We start from the raw sequence: 18,817 nt of genomic DNA, 5'->3' as shown, positions 1-18,817 counted from the left end.
ATTGCTAATACTCACAAAATATTCACAAACATGGGATTCTAAATTTTATAAACGAATAGTTTTTTATCTTATAACCTGGAAAGGTGGTGGAACATTACTTTGGGGGAAAGAGCCAACATGACAAAATCATAACTGAAAGAAAATGGAATGGTTCTGAGTATTTTCTTACCTTCATCACTTAAAGATACAATTTGACTTTTTGTTCCATACCTCTGTTTCAATATGCAGAGAAATATATTAGTAATTAAGCTTCTAAGAAAGACTTTTGTTAATCAAAAGTAATCAAATTAATATATAGTGTCCATCACTCCCTTTCACACCATCATTCATCCTTAAGATCTGGTCTCTATTTTCAACCTCTTTTTGTTCCTCCTTATTGAAGATCTCAAAAAGACTCTCATGATAGCATTGGAGCATGCAGTGGCACTGGGGTTTGAGTTTGTGACCCAGTGCTTTGACTGCCAAGTGCCTTAAGCTACTGAGTCATCTTCCAAACCCTTAACTTCTTCCTGGATATCTCACAGGTACCTATATTGATGCTTTGTACCCTTGCATGTCCATCTTTCCAAACTGGTTAAAGAAATGGTATTTACTCCAGATGGTTATTCATTTATTTAAAACAAGGTTATTTATGCCAATGTAATATTAAATCTATTCTCTCTATATATCTCACACAGTTGGGCTATCTCTTAAAAACTTAGGCATTTCTAGGGAAGACTAGAATCTATATTCTCTGTGTCCTCAATGCATTTGTTTTTGGGGCCATATACAGTGGTGCTCATGGATCATGCCTGGTGGTGCTCAGTGAACTATATGCAGTGCTGCAAATCAATCCCAGCCAGTCAAGTGCAAGGCAAGCACTTTAAGCCCTATAATTCTCTCTGGTATGTCTCCATGCACTTTATATTGATTAAAACTCTCCTCCTGTTTTGATTGATATGTGTCTGGTCCCTGTAGCCTGTGCCACTCACATACTTTACCCTCTTTTCATTTCCTTCTAGCTTAGCACAGATCCTGGCTCTCCCTCTTTTCCATCTCCTACTGTTCCTCCTCCATATCTCAAATATTCAAGTTATTTCTCTAAGCTGCATAACAATTTATCATGAAGTTTATTCTTTATTCAGATTTTCTCCGCCAGGGAGAGGCTTTGGATCTGTGTAGAATCTCATTGTTTTGTTTCAATTAGAATTATGCAATTACACCAGTTATTTCAATAAAAATCAGTTACTGGTTAACACAAAGCATCTGATATGCAAGTCCTTCATTTGTTCTATTGTGTTGTTACGTACATCTGGAAGAGAAAAGGAAGTTGATTTTTTTTCAAGCTTCTTTGTACAGCTTTCAGATAGGTGAACCGATGCTAAAAGTAAAAGGAATAGACATGATTTAAATAACCATTTTGAAGTATAATGGAAGAATAATAAAATTTACTCATTTAAAATAGATGTATAAACCTATGAAACCATTGTCACAATCATCATTTCCATATATAAATTTCCTCATGACCCTTTATAGTTCATGCTTCTGTCTACATGTCTCCCAAGCAACCACTGATCTGCTATAAGTTAGTTAACAGGCTCTTCCTAGTTCTAGTTTCCTTGGATCGTGGAGAGAGCTAATTCACGGATGGGGTCGAGGGCTCCCAAGTCATGCTCAGACCATGCAGTCTCCACTCCAAGCAGCTGATTGTTAAGTGCTAGTGTTTAAGGATATGGTAAGAAGTTCTAAGGTGATGATGGTAAGAATCTGCATCATGCTGATGTCAGAGGCGATAGAACAGAAACTCTATGGGCCACACTCAACTGCGCTCAGGGACATATCAGGTGCCAGGGATTAAACCCAGGTTGGCCGTGTATAAGGCAAGTACATATGGGGAGTCCTTGAAAGTCTGAGTTTTAGGAGCACCCTGGATGCCACAAAATCAGACTCTAGAAGAGCAGGTTAGAAAAATCCATGAGGTTAAGAAAGAATCTAAATCAGGAGGCATACTGAAATGTTACAAAGTTGTGCTTTTCTAAAAGGAACAGGGGAACAAGAGTAGGCAACACTGGATAAAGTGTGCTGGTGAAAAACACATGTATGTGGCAAAACAAAATACTTCACTGCCAGTGATGTGCCACATTTCTCTGGGCCTGCAAAGTCCAAAGTCTAACGAAGGCAAGGTTTGGATGAAGAACATCAGCAGGGATCACTCGGTCTCAGTGACACTCAGAAAGTTCCAGGGAAGTTTATTGTGGATAGTGAGCTCAGAAAAGGACAGGGCTCTGAATTGAACCTGTGGAGCGGTGAGCAACAAAACGTTAGCTATTCATAAGGCAGTGATGCCATGCACTGAATAGGGAATTTAATCTGGGGCCAGGAGAAGCTGTGGAATTGCTGGTAAACATTATTGAAAAGCCATCAGCACTGGATGCCAATGAGGCCACTAACAAGTCCAGTGCTTTCATAAACTACTCTTTTTTAGAATTTCCCAATTGTAACATTTCACTTATGGATGGTTTGTTATGAGCAGCAATATATGCATTTTCATGTTTTTGACATAACTATATCAACACAAGCCCTACTAGATACACAGGCCTGAAAAAAAGATGATGTGTCTTCCCTGTCTGGAGAGATGGACTAGAAGAACAGAGTCACTTACTTTTTGATTCTTTCTCTGGTGGATGTTCACTCTCGCTTTCAGTTATGCTTACGTTCTCCATGACTGGTAGAGAAACTTAAAGAAACACAGACAAATGTTTCTTTTTAAAATAGTAAACATGACAAAATTACCCAAGATAGGATCTTATTCAGAAAGCAACTGATTAGAAAATCTAGGTAGTGGTTTTCAATGAAGGTGCCATTTTCAGTTATTACAAAAAGAGCAGGTCTTATTACTAGTATCTAGAGGGTAGAGGTCCATTGCTCACTTACTTTTAGATTCTTTCTTTGGTGGATGTTCGCTCTCGCTTTCAGTTATACTTACATTCTCCATCATTGGTAGAGAAACTTAAAGGAACACAGACAAATGTTTCTTTTTAAAATAGTAAACATGACAAAATTACCCAAGATAGGATCTTATTCAGAAAGCAACTGATTAGAAAATCTAGGTAGTGGTTTTCAACAAAGGTGCCATTTTCAGTTATTACAAATAGAGCAGGTCTTATTACTGGTATCTAGAGGGTAGAAGTCCATTGCTCACTTACTTTTTGATTCTTTCCTTGGTGGATGTTCGCTCTCGCTTTCAGTTACGCTTACATTCTCCATCATTGGTAGATAAACTTAAAGAAACACAGTCAAATATTTCTTTTTAAAATAGTAAACATGACAAAATTACCCAAGATAGGATCTTATTCAGAAAACAACTGATTAGAAAATCTAAGTAGTGGTTTTCAACAAAGGTTCTATTTTCAGTTATTACAAAAAGAGCATGTCTTGTTACTGGTATCTAGAGTGTAGAGCTCCATTGCTCACTTACTTTTAGATTCTTTCTTTGGTGGATGTTCGGTCTCGCTTTCAGTAACGCTTACATTCTCCATCACTGGTAGAGAAACTTAAAGAAAAACAGTCAAATGTTTCTTTTTAAAATAGTAAACATGACAAAGTTACCCAAGATAGGCTCTTATTCAGAAAGCAACTGACTAGAAAGTCTAGGTAGTGGTTTTCAACGAAGGTGCCATTTTCAGTTATTACAAAAAGAGCAGGTCTTATTACTGGTATCTAGAGGGTAGAGCTCCATTGCTAAATATTCTACAATGCACAGGACATCACCTGCCCCCTCAACTATCCCAGCTCAAAATATTAATGCTATAAGCTTGAGAAATACAGGAATAGGTGATGGGAGGCAGGTGATCCACTTTTATCTTGCCTAGATAATGCGGGTTGCAGGGCTATCTTCTGGGAGAAGGGTAAAGCTTTCTTCCTGCTCAGTAAATACATGGCCTTTTTTTCTCTGTAAAGGGCTGGAAACTCTCTAAATCCCAGTGGTCAGGAAAACCTTGGCTTGACTCAGACCTGACATATGCAAATTTATCTATGAAGGAAAGACTTACTGTTTGCAGTGATTCAGATAGACAAAAGGATCCCAAATGGTCTCTATGCAAATTAGGTATTTATTAGAGCTGCTCTTTATAGTGGTATGAAATATGTTTTCTGGTCACCTTTGAGTATGACTAATATAATTCCTGAAGCTGCTTGAGGGACAATATGGAGTGCCTGGATCGGTGATGCCTTGCCCATTGAATTCTGTCTAGCCGCTACCTTTCATATTATTCATTTTTTTCTGTCTCTTTCTTCTCTCATCGTCCTTTGTTTCTCTCTATCCTTAGATCTTCATTACTTTTATAATTATTGGCTCCTCTTCATCATCATTTTCTCATTTTGTATCTTTCATTATCATCTTTCTCTTTCTGTTATGTTCCCTTTGTCCCTCATTACTTTTATTTGTACTGGTCTTTCTGTGTCACAACTCCCTCTCTGTCTCTTTCCATTAGTCCTTCATTATCTGTGTATGTGTTCTATCTGTCTTCTTTGTCCCTCATTACATTTTCACTTTGGATTTCTCTGTACACCCACTGTACTATTGCTTTAGCCCTAAACTACTACTTTGCAATGACTTCTCCCTACCCCCAACTCCCTGCCCTGACTTATTCTCTCTATCCCCTATATAATCACTTATCAAATTATCATGTTTATTTTGTCTTTCAAGCTTCTTTTCAAACTTTTTTTTGCTTTTTGGGTCACACCCAGTGATGCCCAGGGGTTATTCCTGGCTCTGCACTCAGGAATTATTCCTGGCGGTGCTTGGGGGACCATACGGGATGCTGGGAATCAAACCCAGGTTGGCCATATGCAAGGCAAATGCCCTACCCGCTATGCTATCACTCCGGCCCCTTTTCAAACTTTTGAATCCTGTTTCAAACCTCTCTACAGCGCCCACAGAGATAGAACAATTGCAAATAGTGATCAGTCAAGTGTAAACCTGAGCACTGCTGGGTGTGGCCCCAAATCCCAATTGTTTTTATCATATTTTAAGTTATATGTTTACACTGGTGTAAATTACTCCACCAATGCCCTTCTACTGCTTCCAGTCCACTGCAACCATTCCTCACACCCACCCCACCTTAACCTGTTAAACAAAGCTTTATCTTACATAGTCATGTTCTGTCTTATTTTACATTTTTCCTCTTTTAAAAATTTTTCCTTCCTTAGTTTTCAATTTCCCTTGCTATCCTTCTCCTCTCTCCTTTCCTCCTCCCAGAACCACCTGTTACCCTTCATGTTCGCAGTGCTCAGGTATTTACACTGGGCTCTGCCTTTTGACTGCATGCATTTATAAGTGTCTTAGCCTCTGCTCCAGCCCTTTTAAAACGTACCTTCAATTGGATTTTATTCTTAAACATTTTTCTTGTGATATCCTGTTTGTATTCTCTCAGATATTCCTGGATTGTTTGCACCGTGACAAATTCCAACACCACATTTACCATTGATGTCAGCGTCTTTTCACAAAAACTCTCCTATCACCTTATACCCTATATACATTTATTCATTTTTTGAACACGACATACATTTATTCATTTTGAACCCAGTTCTGCTAATTATTTTGCATAATATTTTGCTAGACATCACAGCAATTGCCTCTGAATACAAAGCATACACTCACACCTTTGAGCCATCTCCCTAGATCTCTTTTCTCTCTCATTAGCTCATTTGTGTAATCTTTTCTGACTCAGTAAAATTTTTCTTATATCCTTGGCTTTTTGTGCTGTCTCCTTTACAAGTTCATTTGAAATCTGTGATATAGGGGGCTGGAGCAATGGTATAGCAGGGAAGATGCTTGCCGTGCATTACTGGGGATCCAACACAGAGACTTGTGAATGGAAAGGATGTAAGCCTTAACTGTGGCCCCCAAACCAAAAATAAATAAACAGATCTGTGATATAGACAGTCTTGTGAAATCTGAACTTTATAGACATTTCATTTAATAATATAATCATATATGCATATGTGTCTGCACACTTTTACAACTTGAGTTGTAACTGAGAAGTGCCTGTCTCAGGGAGCCACTACAGTCAAATCTGAAGGTGATCTGGCGGCCATACATTATTGGGGATAAAGCTCAGGGACTTGTGGACTTCCCACTACTTGTGAACTTGTGACTATATGAGCACACAGAGGGATTTTACAAAGTCACAGATACTTAAAATACATGCATCTTTTTCTTTGATTGTCATGCTCACCTTCCACTCCAGTCAATGATTGTTTCTGAAGTGTACTTTTAGGCATAGATTCTTCCTTTTTAAAAGGGTTCTTTTGCATTTTTTGTAAATGATAAGCAAGTTTCTTCTCTAGAAGCAGTTGTTTCTAAAATAGTAAACATATATTTAATGTACTAACTTGTCACTGACAATGCAAGCAGATATTTCAAATATGATGATATATTTGAAGGGAGCCCTCATTCTTGTCTTGAAGTTCTAGAGTCACAATGAGTACAAAGTTTAGAAGGTAGTAATGGTAAGTTTTTGTTTTCCAGCAAGATAAAGAAGATATTTTAAATTCTATAGGGGTCTACCAAGCACTGCTTGTGGGGTCAGAGACTTGTGAATGGAAAGTATGCCTTCCAACTCTTGGAGCTATCTCCTTGGCCCAACTGATCTCATTGCCTACTTTTCTGGAGACAGCTTCCATTCAGATCACTTTTCAAGTCCAGTTTCAGACCTGTCTGTGTCTAACAATACCCTTGTGAGTTTAGGTCATTCGTATTATCAAACTTGACAAATATAACTTGAAGAAAATATGAATTTAATATATACATTTCAAGTAAATCACTGTATCACTGTCATCCTGTTGTTCATCGATTTCCTGGAGCAGGCACCAGTAATGTCTCCATTCTCATTCTGATATTTTAGCAAGTGCCACATTGGAGGCTCTTTCAGGGTCAGGGGAATGAGATCCATCATTGTTATTAGGTTTTGGCATATTGAATACGCCACAGGGAGCTTGCCAGACTCTGCCGTGCGGGCAGAGTACTCTCGGTAGCCTACCGGGTTCTCTAAGAGCGAGAACTAGACAATAAGAGGTTGCATGGTCATGAATGTAAATAAAAACACATTTTATATTTTAAATGCAAAATATCAAACTTGGAAAAAACTTTCTCCTCAAACTGTCCTAAGTTTACAAGTAAAACCTTACCCTACCTTTAAATCAGCTTGTTCTCTAGTTTTCTGACGTTGTTTCTCAAGTCTCTCTTCTCTTTGTACTTCTTTTCCGATCTTTGAGAGAAGCAACATTTCTTTCACCTTCCAATCCTAAAAAGAGAACAAAGTCACAGTAGTCAAAAGTACTTTCAAAACATTTTTGGGTTATTTTGACAATATACAAAATTGATCTAAATAAGGGCTATTTTTCCCAATCCTAAGGAGAGCACAAAGTTACAGTAGTCTTTTGTAATCATTTTTGGGTTATTCTGACAACCTGACAATATATAAAATTGATCTAATTAAAGGCCTAACAGAAAATGGGTCAAATATCTTGCCTTGACATTTGGATGTGCTAGTGTTCTTTTTGTGGGGGGGAGGGAAAATGTGGACGGAAAAAGAAAGAAAATCATTATGATGCTGTTGGAAGCATAAAACTGGTTTCTCTTATGGAGTCTGACTATGTATCATATGTAATCTGCACTAAACAAAAGCCTTTTCTGGACTTCAAAGAGAATGCAGGTCTGATTATTTTTCACTGGAGTGAAATTTTGAAATTTTAAGATCACCTGAACTGTGACGCTAATTCAATAGATAATTTGTGGTATCAGTACCACACTATGTTAATTAAGTTAAATCTTGTCTATTATAGTGACTATAAAATAATGATAAAATATTAACAGTAGTAACTTTTTAAACTTGTAAATTAAGGTAATGTTGCTAAGAATGTTTATAATTGAAACTGCACTGCACAATTTCCCCCTTAATATTTAAAATGTGTTTCTTGCCTCTTCAATTTGTTTGTGTAGATAAAGTTGTTTTTTGATGTTTTGCTGATACTGGTTTTCCTCTTCCTTGATGTAACTTGTGGGTGGTTTTTCTTTCTTCTCATTCTTCTTGTGTAGTTCCGTATTAATCATGTCTATATACCTAGTAAAGATGCAAATACAGATGACAGCAAATGAGGGTTTTCCTAATCACTTTCTGGATTGCTAATTTATTTCTTGAACTACAGGAAGTGAGAGTTTTTTTCAGGGACTCTTTCTCTATGCTATACTCATTTTAACAGACTTATTTATTGTGGATGGGACAAAGGTGAAATGTGGAACAGTTCATAAACGTTTTATAGAGATTAATTTTAACTGAGAAGTTCAGGAATATATTTTTAAAAAATTGATCCTTATGGATGTTAAAAAAATATTTGTAGGGCTGGAGTGATAATACAGTGGGTAGGGTGCTTGCCTGGCACATGGCTGAACTGGGTTCGATCCCAGACATCCCTAAACACCGTCAGGAGTAATTGCTGAGCAGAGAGCTAGGAGTAACCCCTAAACACCGCTGGATGTGGCCCAAGCCCCCAAATTTAACAAAAAATTCCTTAAAAGAAGTGGGTACTACTCTGCAACTCTCGATTCTTTGGACTGTCGTAGATAATTGAGTATTCTGATATATCAGACATGGATTCATGGAATATAAGATCCAGGTGATGGGAACTAGTGCCAGGGAGAAAAAAAATCCTAAAACTCATGTTTGTAATATAACATAAAATGTATGTATACACTGAATGAACATACACAATTTGGTATACCAAGAATACACATGGTTGGGTGATTGAGGAATATATTCATAGCTACTGTTCTTCTTTGATCTTGAAATGATAATTTACTTAAATTTGAAAGGAGTTAATGACACCTCTCCCTCTGTTACTATGGACTGGAGTTTCCTATTTGCACTTTCAATTTCTTCAGATGTCAAGTGTACTTACCTTTTGTTATCCTAAACTCTCCTCCCTAGCCCTGGTAGCCAAGGTTCTCATCTCTTACTGTTTAATAACCTTTTCTTTTTTCCACACTGAAGGTGTGTCTAATTTTTTAAAAACTGTTTTCAATGGTTTCTAGTGTTTTTATAACCTTTTTGGGGTAAACAGACTGTATATTAATAGAATGTATATTAATAATGTAAATTAATTGATGATACCTCTGTCTTAAGAAAGCTTCCTTTCCTGAGCTTACTTGTGATTTTTCTTCCAACAACCAGTCTTGAAATTGGTTCTTTTCTTCAAGCTGGTAAGGTTTCTTAAGTTTGTAACAATTGCTTATTTGCTTCTGAAGCATTTTCTGAAAAAAAAAAAAAGAAGAATCTCATTGTACCTATCTTTTGAAATGCTTTCTTTTATGTTTAGTAAACTTGCTGTATTTTTCAAATTTTGTTGACCTACGTTTAAGTCTAGCATAGGTCTATTCTAGACAAGTGAAAAAATTATTTAACTGAAATTATGGCAAAAGTATAATTTTTACCTTATGTAATTCTAGATAACTTATTTGATATCTTAATACTTCCAGGTCAGAAACAGAAGAGCAACACTTTCCTCAAAATTCTGTACAATTTTTCTTACAAACCTCATTTTTGCTTTTTGGGTCACAGCCAGCATTGCACAGGAGTTACCCCTGGCTCATGCACTCAGGAATTACTCCTGGCAGTGCTCGGGGGACCATATGGGATGCTGGGAATAGAACCCGGGTAGGCCGAGTCCAAGGCAAACGCCCTACCCACTGTACTATCGCTCCAGCCCACCTCATTTGTTTTTAACTTACCTGTTCTCGTATATAGTTTCTTTCAAAGTCTAATTTCAAACTGGTCAGATAATCCTTGTATTTATTTAATTCTTTCAAACTACAGGTAACCTAAAAAAGGAAGTCAAACACCAAATAAAACTTTCCAGCATCACAATTATATTCATTTTAGTAACAACTTTGGAATCAAGAATAATTATAATATATTTTGGCAACAATTTAGAAAGCAATGTCTTTCTAATATTGTCTGTACCACCAGGAAATTTTGATATGAATAAAATCATTTCAGTAGTATGGCTCATATCATGCGGCGTTTACTATCTCAAATGAATGCTATTAAAATACTACTAGAATAACATTGTTTAATCCCTGAAAGAATTTATTCTATCAAGCTGTACTTTGCTCAGTTTCATTTTGCCTCTAGTCTTCGTAAAGAATATGGGGAATATTTCTTTGGTAGTGCATACAGAATTATTATTACTTTTAGAGGAAAGGCAGTAACATAAACAGGGCTAGGAGAAAAATACAAATACCTTGTGTGTTTTTATGTACTCAAATCTTTTTATGTTTATCATTTACTCTAAATGTTGTAGGAACAACTAGTTTTATTTATAAATAATAGTCCCTTGTTTCTCTTTTCACAAATACTAACTCACTGAGTTTTCTATTAGGTGTTTATCCTTTACTGCTCAGCTAAAAGTTGATATAAAGGTTCAAATACAGAGGCAAGTGTCAATAGTCCCTGAGTTTATGCTGATTAACAATAAATAAGCTCCAACTCACTTTATTGTTGCTGGTGATATAGCCATCTTTCTTTAGTTTCTTCAGCATATGTTTTCGATTATAGTATGATTTTAAATGTGGATCATGTAGGCTTTTATAGCTAGTGTCCATATGCCGGCAATATGGATCACTCAAATTAAAACCATAAGATGGTTGATAAAGCTGAAAACAGATTCAAAATCATTAAAAAAAGAATAAAAGTAAAATAATAAAAATATACAACAATTGTGTTTAAAATAAATAAAGCAATTAATTTAATATAAAATGATCAAGATTTTAAAATGTTAAAAATAATACAATTTTTAAAATTTAATTTTGGTATTTAAGTCACATCCAGTAGTGCTCAGGGTTTATTCCTAGTTTTTTGCTCAGGAAGTACTCTGATAGTTGTCAGGGGACTATATGTGGTACCAGTGGTCAGCTGCTTGCAAGGCAAATACTATCTCTCCAACCTGAAACTGCATTTTTTAAAATTTTTATTTATTTATTTTGCTTTTTGGGTCACACCTGGCGATGCACAGGGGTTACTCCTGGCTCTGCACTCAGAAGTTACTCCTGACAGTGCTCAGGAGATCATATGGGATGCTGGGAATCGAACCCGGGTCAGCCGCGTGCAAGGTAAATGCCCTACCCGCCGTGCTATCTCTCCAGCCCCCGAAACTGCACTTTTAAACTTCAATATGTTGACATTTATTAGGCTTTTGTTTGAAAAGAAATGTGAGCAGAATTTAAAGTGAGGGAAAACCTAACTGCCTTTCTCTTCCCCTCTTCTCCACTAGACCTATCTTTATGATGGAAGTGGTCTGTGGAATCCCAACTGCTGAACGTAAGAGTTTCTGCAAGGTAGGTAGGATGTTTGATACTTAGGCAAAGCAGCAAGACAGCAGGGGTACAAGAGGGTCCTAGCTTTCTATTCCCACTTTAGAGTTTTATTTGTAGATTTCTGGATCAGATGTCAAATTCTTTTTGTTATCCTAGAGACCTATGTTCCTGACTATCAATATTTCTTTAAAGAGACAGAGCCATCTTCTGGACAATGACTTAATTTACAGATAGAAATCTATACCTTAGAAAAGGAAAACCCAATAATTGCTGAAATTAGTAGATTGACTATTACTAGTACTTTTTTAAATTAATTTATTTTTTTAATTTTACTATTACTTTTAGATGTTGAATTTTGTTGGTCACAATTTTGTTGGAGCAAACTTCATGGGCTACTGAATTGTCAAGAAAGAACGTATCTATTTATTAAGGCCAATGTAAGTCTTCTGTTATTAATTAAAAGAACTGTTTTGCCCATAGACTTTGCTCTATATTGTCACTAACTGCCAGTGGAAGAAAATAGGGAAAGCTTTAAAATGTGCAAAGTGTTTGTATCGCTTAACGAATCACGAATCATGACCATCTTGTTATTTGTCGATTGCCTCGAGCAGGCCCCAGTAACGTCTCCTTCATCCTAGCCCTGAGATTTTTAAGAAAGTGCTATATTCAAGGCTCCTTAGGAGAATGAGACTCATCATTGTTACTGGTATTTGGCGTATTGGGTACGCCACGGGGAGTTTGCCAGACTCTGCCGTGTGGGAAGGTTACATTCGGTATCGCTTAACATGTTATTTTAACTTGAAAGCTAAGTGTGTAACTGACAAAGTAGTTGCTATTAACTTTACAATAAAACCTATGTCTTAAATACAATAACAAGCATATTAATTTATAGATAAACTTACGGGAAGATATACTTAGTATGATGTTGAAATATTGGATAGCTTGTCAAGTTTTTGTTAATGCATAGTTAAATATAGGAAGGTTACAATGTTACACTTTAATTCTGTTGAAAACTTGGACAGAATACTGTCATTTTACTTCTACTTATGGTTCAAACAATATGAAGTATCTAAATTTCTTTTTTTCTTTTCAGCTTTTTTTGGAGTCACCCCCAGCCATGCTCAGAGATTACTCCAGGTATTTGGAGGACTATATGGGGTACCTGGGATTGAACCCTGGTCACCAGTGTGCAAGGCAAAAGCCCTATTATCAACTGTATTATCACTATAGCCCTAAATTTCTTATTTCCTTAATGCTTTGCTAAAAAGGTATTGAGGAAGCAGGAAAGTCCGGTGAAAGAGTGTGGCCTACGAGTCATGAAACAGTGGTACTGATCTAAACTTTGCCTAGATCTACCTGTGACTTAAATGAATCATAGTTCTATCTCATGAGTTTCAAAAAAATGCTAAAAATGGGGTCAGAAGTACAACAGGTAGGGTGCTTGACTTGCACACCGCCAACCTGGAGTCTTATCTGGGAATCACATTGGTCTACCAAGTGATCCCTGAGAAAAAAGCTAGGAGAAAGACCTGAGAAGCACTGGATGTGGCTCCCAAACCACAAAAAGTTACCATGGAGAGGGTAGGAGGGTGAGCTTTAGAGGGGGATGCTCTGGTAGAAGGTGTGGTGTTGGAACATCGAAAGCATAAAACCTAATCATTAACAGTATTATAAATCATGATGCCTCAAATAAAAAATCATTTTAAAATTCATAATTATGAAAATTATAATTACTAAAAATTTAAATTTAAAAGAATTTGAGAAAAAGTCTTTTAAATTTAAAACAAAATATTTACAACTATTTTAAATTTTATTTTAAAATATTTTAAAATGATAAAATTATTAAAATTTAAATTTGAATAATTTAAATAAAAATATTTTAAGTTTAAAATAAAAAACTTAAAATTAAAAATTATTTTAAGGGGCGGAAGCAATAGAACAGCGGGTAGGGCGTTTGCCTTCCACGTGTCTGACCTGGATTGACTCCCAGCATCCCATATGGTCCCCTGAGCACTGCCAGGAGTAATTCCTGAGTGCAGAGCCAGGAGTAAGCCCTGTGCATCGCCGGGTGTGAGCCAAAAAGAAAAAAATATTCTTTTAAAAGGCTGAAATACAGCAGATAGGGCATTAGCCTTGCATGTAGCCATCCAGAGTTTGATACAGGGCATCCCATATGTCCCCAAGCACCACCAGGTGTAATACCATTTTTTCATTTCATTATTTTTTTATTGAATCACTATGAGATATAATTACAAAGCTTTCATTATTGAGTTTTACTCATATAATGATCAAACACCATTGGTGGGACATTTTCCACCAACAATATCCCCAGTATCTCAATAGCAGCTCCACCCCATTCAACCTTTGTCTCTGTGTCAGCCACCTTCTTTTTTAAAGAGTAATTTTTGAGAGAAGTCAGGCATAAACCCTGAGTATCACCAGGTGCGTACCAAAAAGACTAAAAAAAAAAATTTTTTTTGCTATTTTTTGGGCCATACCCAGCAACGCACAGGGGTGACTCCTGGCTCATACACTCAGGAATCACTCCTGGCAGTGCTTGGGGGACCATATGGGATGCAGGGAATCGAACCTGGTTCAACCAAGTGCAAGACAAATGCCCTAAACTGCTCTGCTATAACTCCAGCCCCGTAAAAAAAATTTTTAGATTTATTTTTAAATTATTTTAAAATAAAAAATATTTTAATTTAATTTTAAAAATGATTTTGAATTTAAAATGAATTTTATAATTCAAACTTTTAGTTTAAAATATTTAAATTAAAATAATTTTAAATTTAAAGTAAAATATCTGAAACTCTTTTGAATATTATTTTAAACTTATTTAAATGAATTATTTTACATTTCAAATTATGAAAAATACAATTATTAAAAAATTTAAATTTTAAATAATTTTATATTTAAAACAAAAGTGAAATTTTTAAATTTTAGGGCCGGAGCGATAGCACAGAGGGTAGGGCGTTTGCCTTGCACCTGTCAGTCTAGGTTTGATCCCCAGCACCCCATATGTTTCCCCAGGCACTGTCAGGAGTGATTCCTGGGTGCAGAGCCAGGAGTAACTTCTGAGCATTGCTGGGTGTGACCCAAAAAGCAAAAAAAATAATAATAATAAATTTTATTTTAAAAATATTTTGAAATAATTTTTAATTTAAATAGTTTAAATGAAAATTATTTTAAATTTAAAGTAAAATATATAAAATTATTCAAAATTTTATTTTTAAATGAATTTGATGTAAAATTTAAATTTTTAAATTATAAAATTATGATTACTATTTTATTTAAAATAATTTAAATAGTATTGTTTAAAATTTAAAATAAAATATTTTAAATTATTCTAAATTTTATACTAAAATTATTTAAAATGAAAATTATCTAAAGTTTCAAATTATAAAAATTATAATTATTATAAAATTTAAATTTTAAATTAAAACTAACATTTAAAAAAATTTTTTTTGCTTTTTAGATCACACGCAGCAATAATGAGGGGTTACTCCTGGCTCTGCACTCAGGAATTACTGGTGGAGGTACTCAGGGAAACATATGAGATGTCGGGGATCAAACCTGTTGTGTGTAAGGCAAACACCTTAACTGCTGTGCTATCTATCCGGCCCCTAAAACTAAAATTGTTTTAAATTTTATTTTAAAATGAGTTTGAAACAGAAATTATTTTAAAATTTAAATTATGAAATCATGATTATTAATATTTTAGTTAAAATAATTTAGATAGAAATTATTTTAAATTTAAAATAAAATATTTAATATTATTCTAAATTTTATTTTCAAATTATTTAAAATAAATTAATTAAAGATACAAATTTAAAATAAACTAATATTATTTTAAATTAAAATAAAACATTAATATTATTTAATTTTATCTTAAAATTTTTAAATAGAAATTATTTGAAATTTAAAATTATAAAATTTATAATTAAAATAATTTAATATTATTCTAAATGTTATTTTAAAATTATTTTCAAGGGGCTGGAGCAATAGCATAGCAGGTAGGGCATTTGCCTTGCACGCCGTGAACCAGGGTTCGATTCCCAGCATCCCATATGGTCCCCTGAGCACCACCAGGGGTGATTCCTGAGTGCAGAGCCAGGAGTAACCCCGGCATCGCCAGGTATGACCCAATATTAAATATTAGAATAAGAACAATATTAAAGTATTTTTAATCATAAATTTTATAATTTGAAATTTGAAATAATTTCTATATTAAAATTTTAAGATAAAATTAAATATTAAATATTTTATTTTAAATTTAAAATAATTTTAGTTTTATTTTAAATTTGCAACTTTAAATAATTTGATTTTAAATAATTCAAAAATAAAATTTAGAATATTAATTTTTAATTTAAAATAATTCAAATACAAATTATTTTTTAAATTTAATATAAAATATTTAGTATCATTTTACATTTATTTTAAAACTATTTTAAAATAAAATTATTAAATAGTTATAATTATAAGATTATTGTTATTAAAATATTTGACATATAATTTAAATAAAATTGTTTTAAATTTAAAATAATTTAAAATTGTTTAAATTTTAAAAAAATATTAAAATTCATAATCATAATTATGTTGAATTAAAAAGAATTTAAATTTATATTTAAGATAAAATATTTAAAAAATAGAATTATTAAAACTTTTAAAATTCACGTGCAATAACCCTACCCTCTGTATAATCGCTTCGGCCCTTAACATTATTTTTAAAACGAAAAGAACAAATACCGGAGGTTTAAAATTAGAATCTTATTTCCCTGAGACCAGCTAAAACACAAAGAAACATCCCAGTCTTCTGACTTTGTTATGGGGGGAAAGCAATATAATAAAGTCTAGGAGGACTTACAATAATTAGCTAAGACCGGAAATAAGCAATAGCTAACAAGCGAACGACAGAGGAAGGGTATAGAAATGACATATAGATGGCTGCGATTACTATATAATATATGCAATTACTACAATAGCTATCATATTACTAATAGTGAAAAAAAGTTTTGAGCATCTTTTAGCAAGCTAAGCTTTGGCAAACGGAACTCGGATGAAATACATTTAGCAGAACAGACTGCTTTCAAAAGCAAAGTACTGCTTCCAGAAACGAAACTTAAAATATCATGTGTATTAGACACACATCAATAATGCCAAGGGGCCTCTAAGTCATCATCATGGCGCCCGAGCTTCCGGAAGAGGAAGGCCTACGGAAACCGCCAGGGAACTTCTTTTACATTGTGATCAAAGCAAGTTCTAAGCCACAGTCCGGCACTTCCGCTACGCTGGGCCCCAAAGCGGAAGCGAGGGAGGGGGAGGGCGTGCCACCATGAATCAGTCCCTTAACTGACGTCTTACAGAACACGGCCAAAGAAAATTCTAATACAGAACGCACAACTGGGGTGATACTAAGTCTAGGACTCATCCACAAACACAGTTTCACATTTAACAGCAAGCTTTAAGACGATTTCAGTCCTACCAAGACACTTTACCTTTTCACATAAATTGGTTGTATAGAATACATTGCGGGTCCCGGGAAAAACGGGCAATTTAACCCCCAAAGGAAGGTCCAGCAGGTGGGTGGGTCCAATCTCTGGAACCGCTTTCTTTTTCGATTTCTGTCGGGCATAATTGGGAAGTCTATTTCGTTTCTCAAACGACTTCGTTTGGACCAATCCCCTAACACTGCCGCGGGCTAATACAGCGCCCAAAGAGACCCAAAGGGAACGATTCAAAAGAAGCCGCCGGGCCGCTACCCCGGAAGGTGTTCCCTCTTGCTCTGGCGCGCCTGCGCGCCCGCCCTTCCGCCCGGGCCTCCGGGGCCCACCCCAAGGGGCCGGCCTAGCGGCAGCCCGGGCCACGGTAGCCTCCAGACCTGCGACCCGGAAGTTAACCCCCAAGGCCCGCCCCTTCCCCTCCCTGGGGCCGAGCCGGGCCTCGCTAGCTTCCTCCGCCCCTCCACCTGATCCTGCCGGGGACCAGGGACGAGCGGGGGCTACAGGGCCCGCCGCGGCTACTCACGGCGCTGTCTTCGCCTTTCTTTTTCACCTTCGGCTTCCTACCGGCGAGCTCCTTGGCCGAGGCTTCCACCTTTTTACTGTGGCCAGGAGGCGGCTCCATCGGGCCGCCGTCAGCCCCCCGGGGACCGGGGGCTGAGGCTTAAAGCCCTTTGCCGCGTCCGCCCTCCACTCAGCAACTTTCTGCCGCTACCGCCAGCCAAGGTCTGAGCGACTCTGACCCTGTCACTCAGGGAGACTGGCTCGATGGGGCCGCACCCCTCACTATGTCGTACCCCACATTCCGGACTGGAATTCTAATATTTTCCGCTGACGTTGTTCCCAGCCAAATTCACCTGACCAGCCCCGCTGCGTCCCCCCACCCCGCCCCTGCCCCTCAGTCTCGTGACTTAGACCTCTCTTGTGCTCAGAGCTGAGGAAGGGATGCAGAGGGGATGCAAGGCGGGGGCACAATTGGGATTGCATTTTTCTCTGAAACCAACACCTCTCATTGAACTAAACCAGGACCTTTCAGGCATTGCCGGTTACTGGCTGTCTCTAACTCCTCTCATTCTTGCTGGGTCCACAAGCGCTGTTAATCTGTGCAGCACACATTCACAAATAGTCGTTTACACTGCTGTTTAAAAAAACTCCCTTTGCACATATACCCCCTTAATGGACACTAAAACTTCATCCCACTTCCGTTTCTAAAATCACACCAGTTTCTCTACTTTCCCCTCTCCCTTCCTCTACTCTCCTCTCCCCTCCCCTCCACTCCACTCACCTCTCCTCTCCCCAACACTCCAATCTCCATCTCCCTTTTTTCTCCCTCTCCTCTGCATCACCCTGTGAACACCCTCCTATTCTCTCCTCTCCTCACAACACCCCTCCACTCTCTCCTCTCCTCTCCCCTCCACTACACTCCTCTCCTCTCCCCAACTCTCCTATCTCCATCCCCTTTTTCTCTTCCACTCTTCTCCATCTCCCTATCACCTCCCTCCTCTTCTCTGCTCTCCGCTTTTCATCTCTATACTCCTCTCCTCTCCCCTCGTCTGCTCTCACCTCCCGTCCCATTTCATCTCTTCCTAACTCATCCATCTCCATTTCCATTTTCTCTCCCACTTTCCTCCATCTACCTCAAAACTGCCTCCTCTTTTCTCCTCTCCCCTCCCTTTCCTTTTCTCTCTCCTCTCCTCTCCCCTCCCCTCCACTCTCCTCTCCTCACCTCTCCCTAACTCTCCCATCTCCATCCAGCTTTTCTCTCCTCTCCATCTCTCTATCACCCCCCTCCTCTACTCTGTTCTCCGATTTTAAATCCATTCTCCTCTCCTCTCTTCTCTCCTCGCCTCTTCTCTCCCTTCTTCTCTTCTCCTGAACTCTCCTCTCCTCTCCTTTCCTCTACACTCCCCTCCACTCGCAACTCATCTCTTTTCCTGACTCTCCCACCACCATCTCTCTATTT

The 18,817-nt window shown here is 36.9% G+C and overlaps 1 protein-coding gene across 1 annotated transcript in view; it reads right to left on the bottom strand.

Moving 5' to 3' along the window:
- Window positions 1–17,490, bottom strand: part of LOC130018086 (fibrous sheath-interacting protein 2-like) — a 62,213-nt gene extending 44,723 nt beyond the window's left edge. Inside the window, exons 1-13 of the mRNA XM_056108940.1 lie at window positions 17,381–17,490; window positions 16,852–16,977; window positions 10,532–10,693; window positions 9,770–9,859; window positions 9,153–9,292; window positions 7,964–8,105; window positions 7,176–7,286; window positions 6,219–6,342; window positions 3,458–3,532; window positions 3,186–3,260; window positions 2,914–2,988; window positions 2,642–2,716; window positions 1,290–1,360 (exon numbers count right to left, since the gene is read on the bottom strand). Coding sequence (XP_055964915.1) covers window positions 1,290–1,360; window positions 2,642–2,716; window positions 2,914–2,988; window positions 3,186–3,260; window positions 3,458–3,532; window positions 6,219–6,342; window positions 7,176–7,286; window positions 7,964–8,105; window positions 9,153–9,292; window positions 9,770–9,859; window positions 10,532–10,693; window positions 16,852–16,977; window positions 17,381–17,479 — 1,365 coding nt within the window. The 5' untranslated portion in view covers window positions 17,480–17,490. The remainder of the gene's footprint in view (window positions 1–1,289; window positions 1,361–2,641; window positions 2,717–2,913; window positions 2,989–3,185; window positions 3,261–3,457; window positions 3,533–6,218; window positions 6,343–7,175; window positions 7,287–7,963; window positions 8,106–9,152; window positions 9,293–9,769; window positions 9,860–10,531; window positions 10,694–16,851; window positions 16,978–17,380) is intronic.
- Between the last annotated feature and the right edge of the window lie 1,327 nt (window positions 17,491–18,817).

This window comes from Sorex fumeus, unplaced genomic scaffold, assembly GCF_029834395.1.
Source record: "Sorex fumeus unplaced genomic scaffold, SorFum_2.1 ptg000236l, whole genome shotgun sequence".
Classification (NCBI taxonomy): domain Eukaryota; kingdom Metazoa; phylum Chordata; class Mammalia; order Eulipotyphla; family Soricidae; genus Sorex; species Sorex fumeus.
The sequence above is the reverse complement of the archived record's forward strand: the minus strand, read 5'-3'. Positions and strand labels throughout refer to the sequence as shown.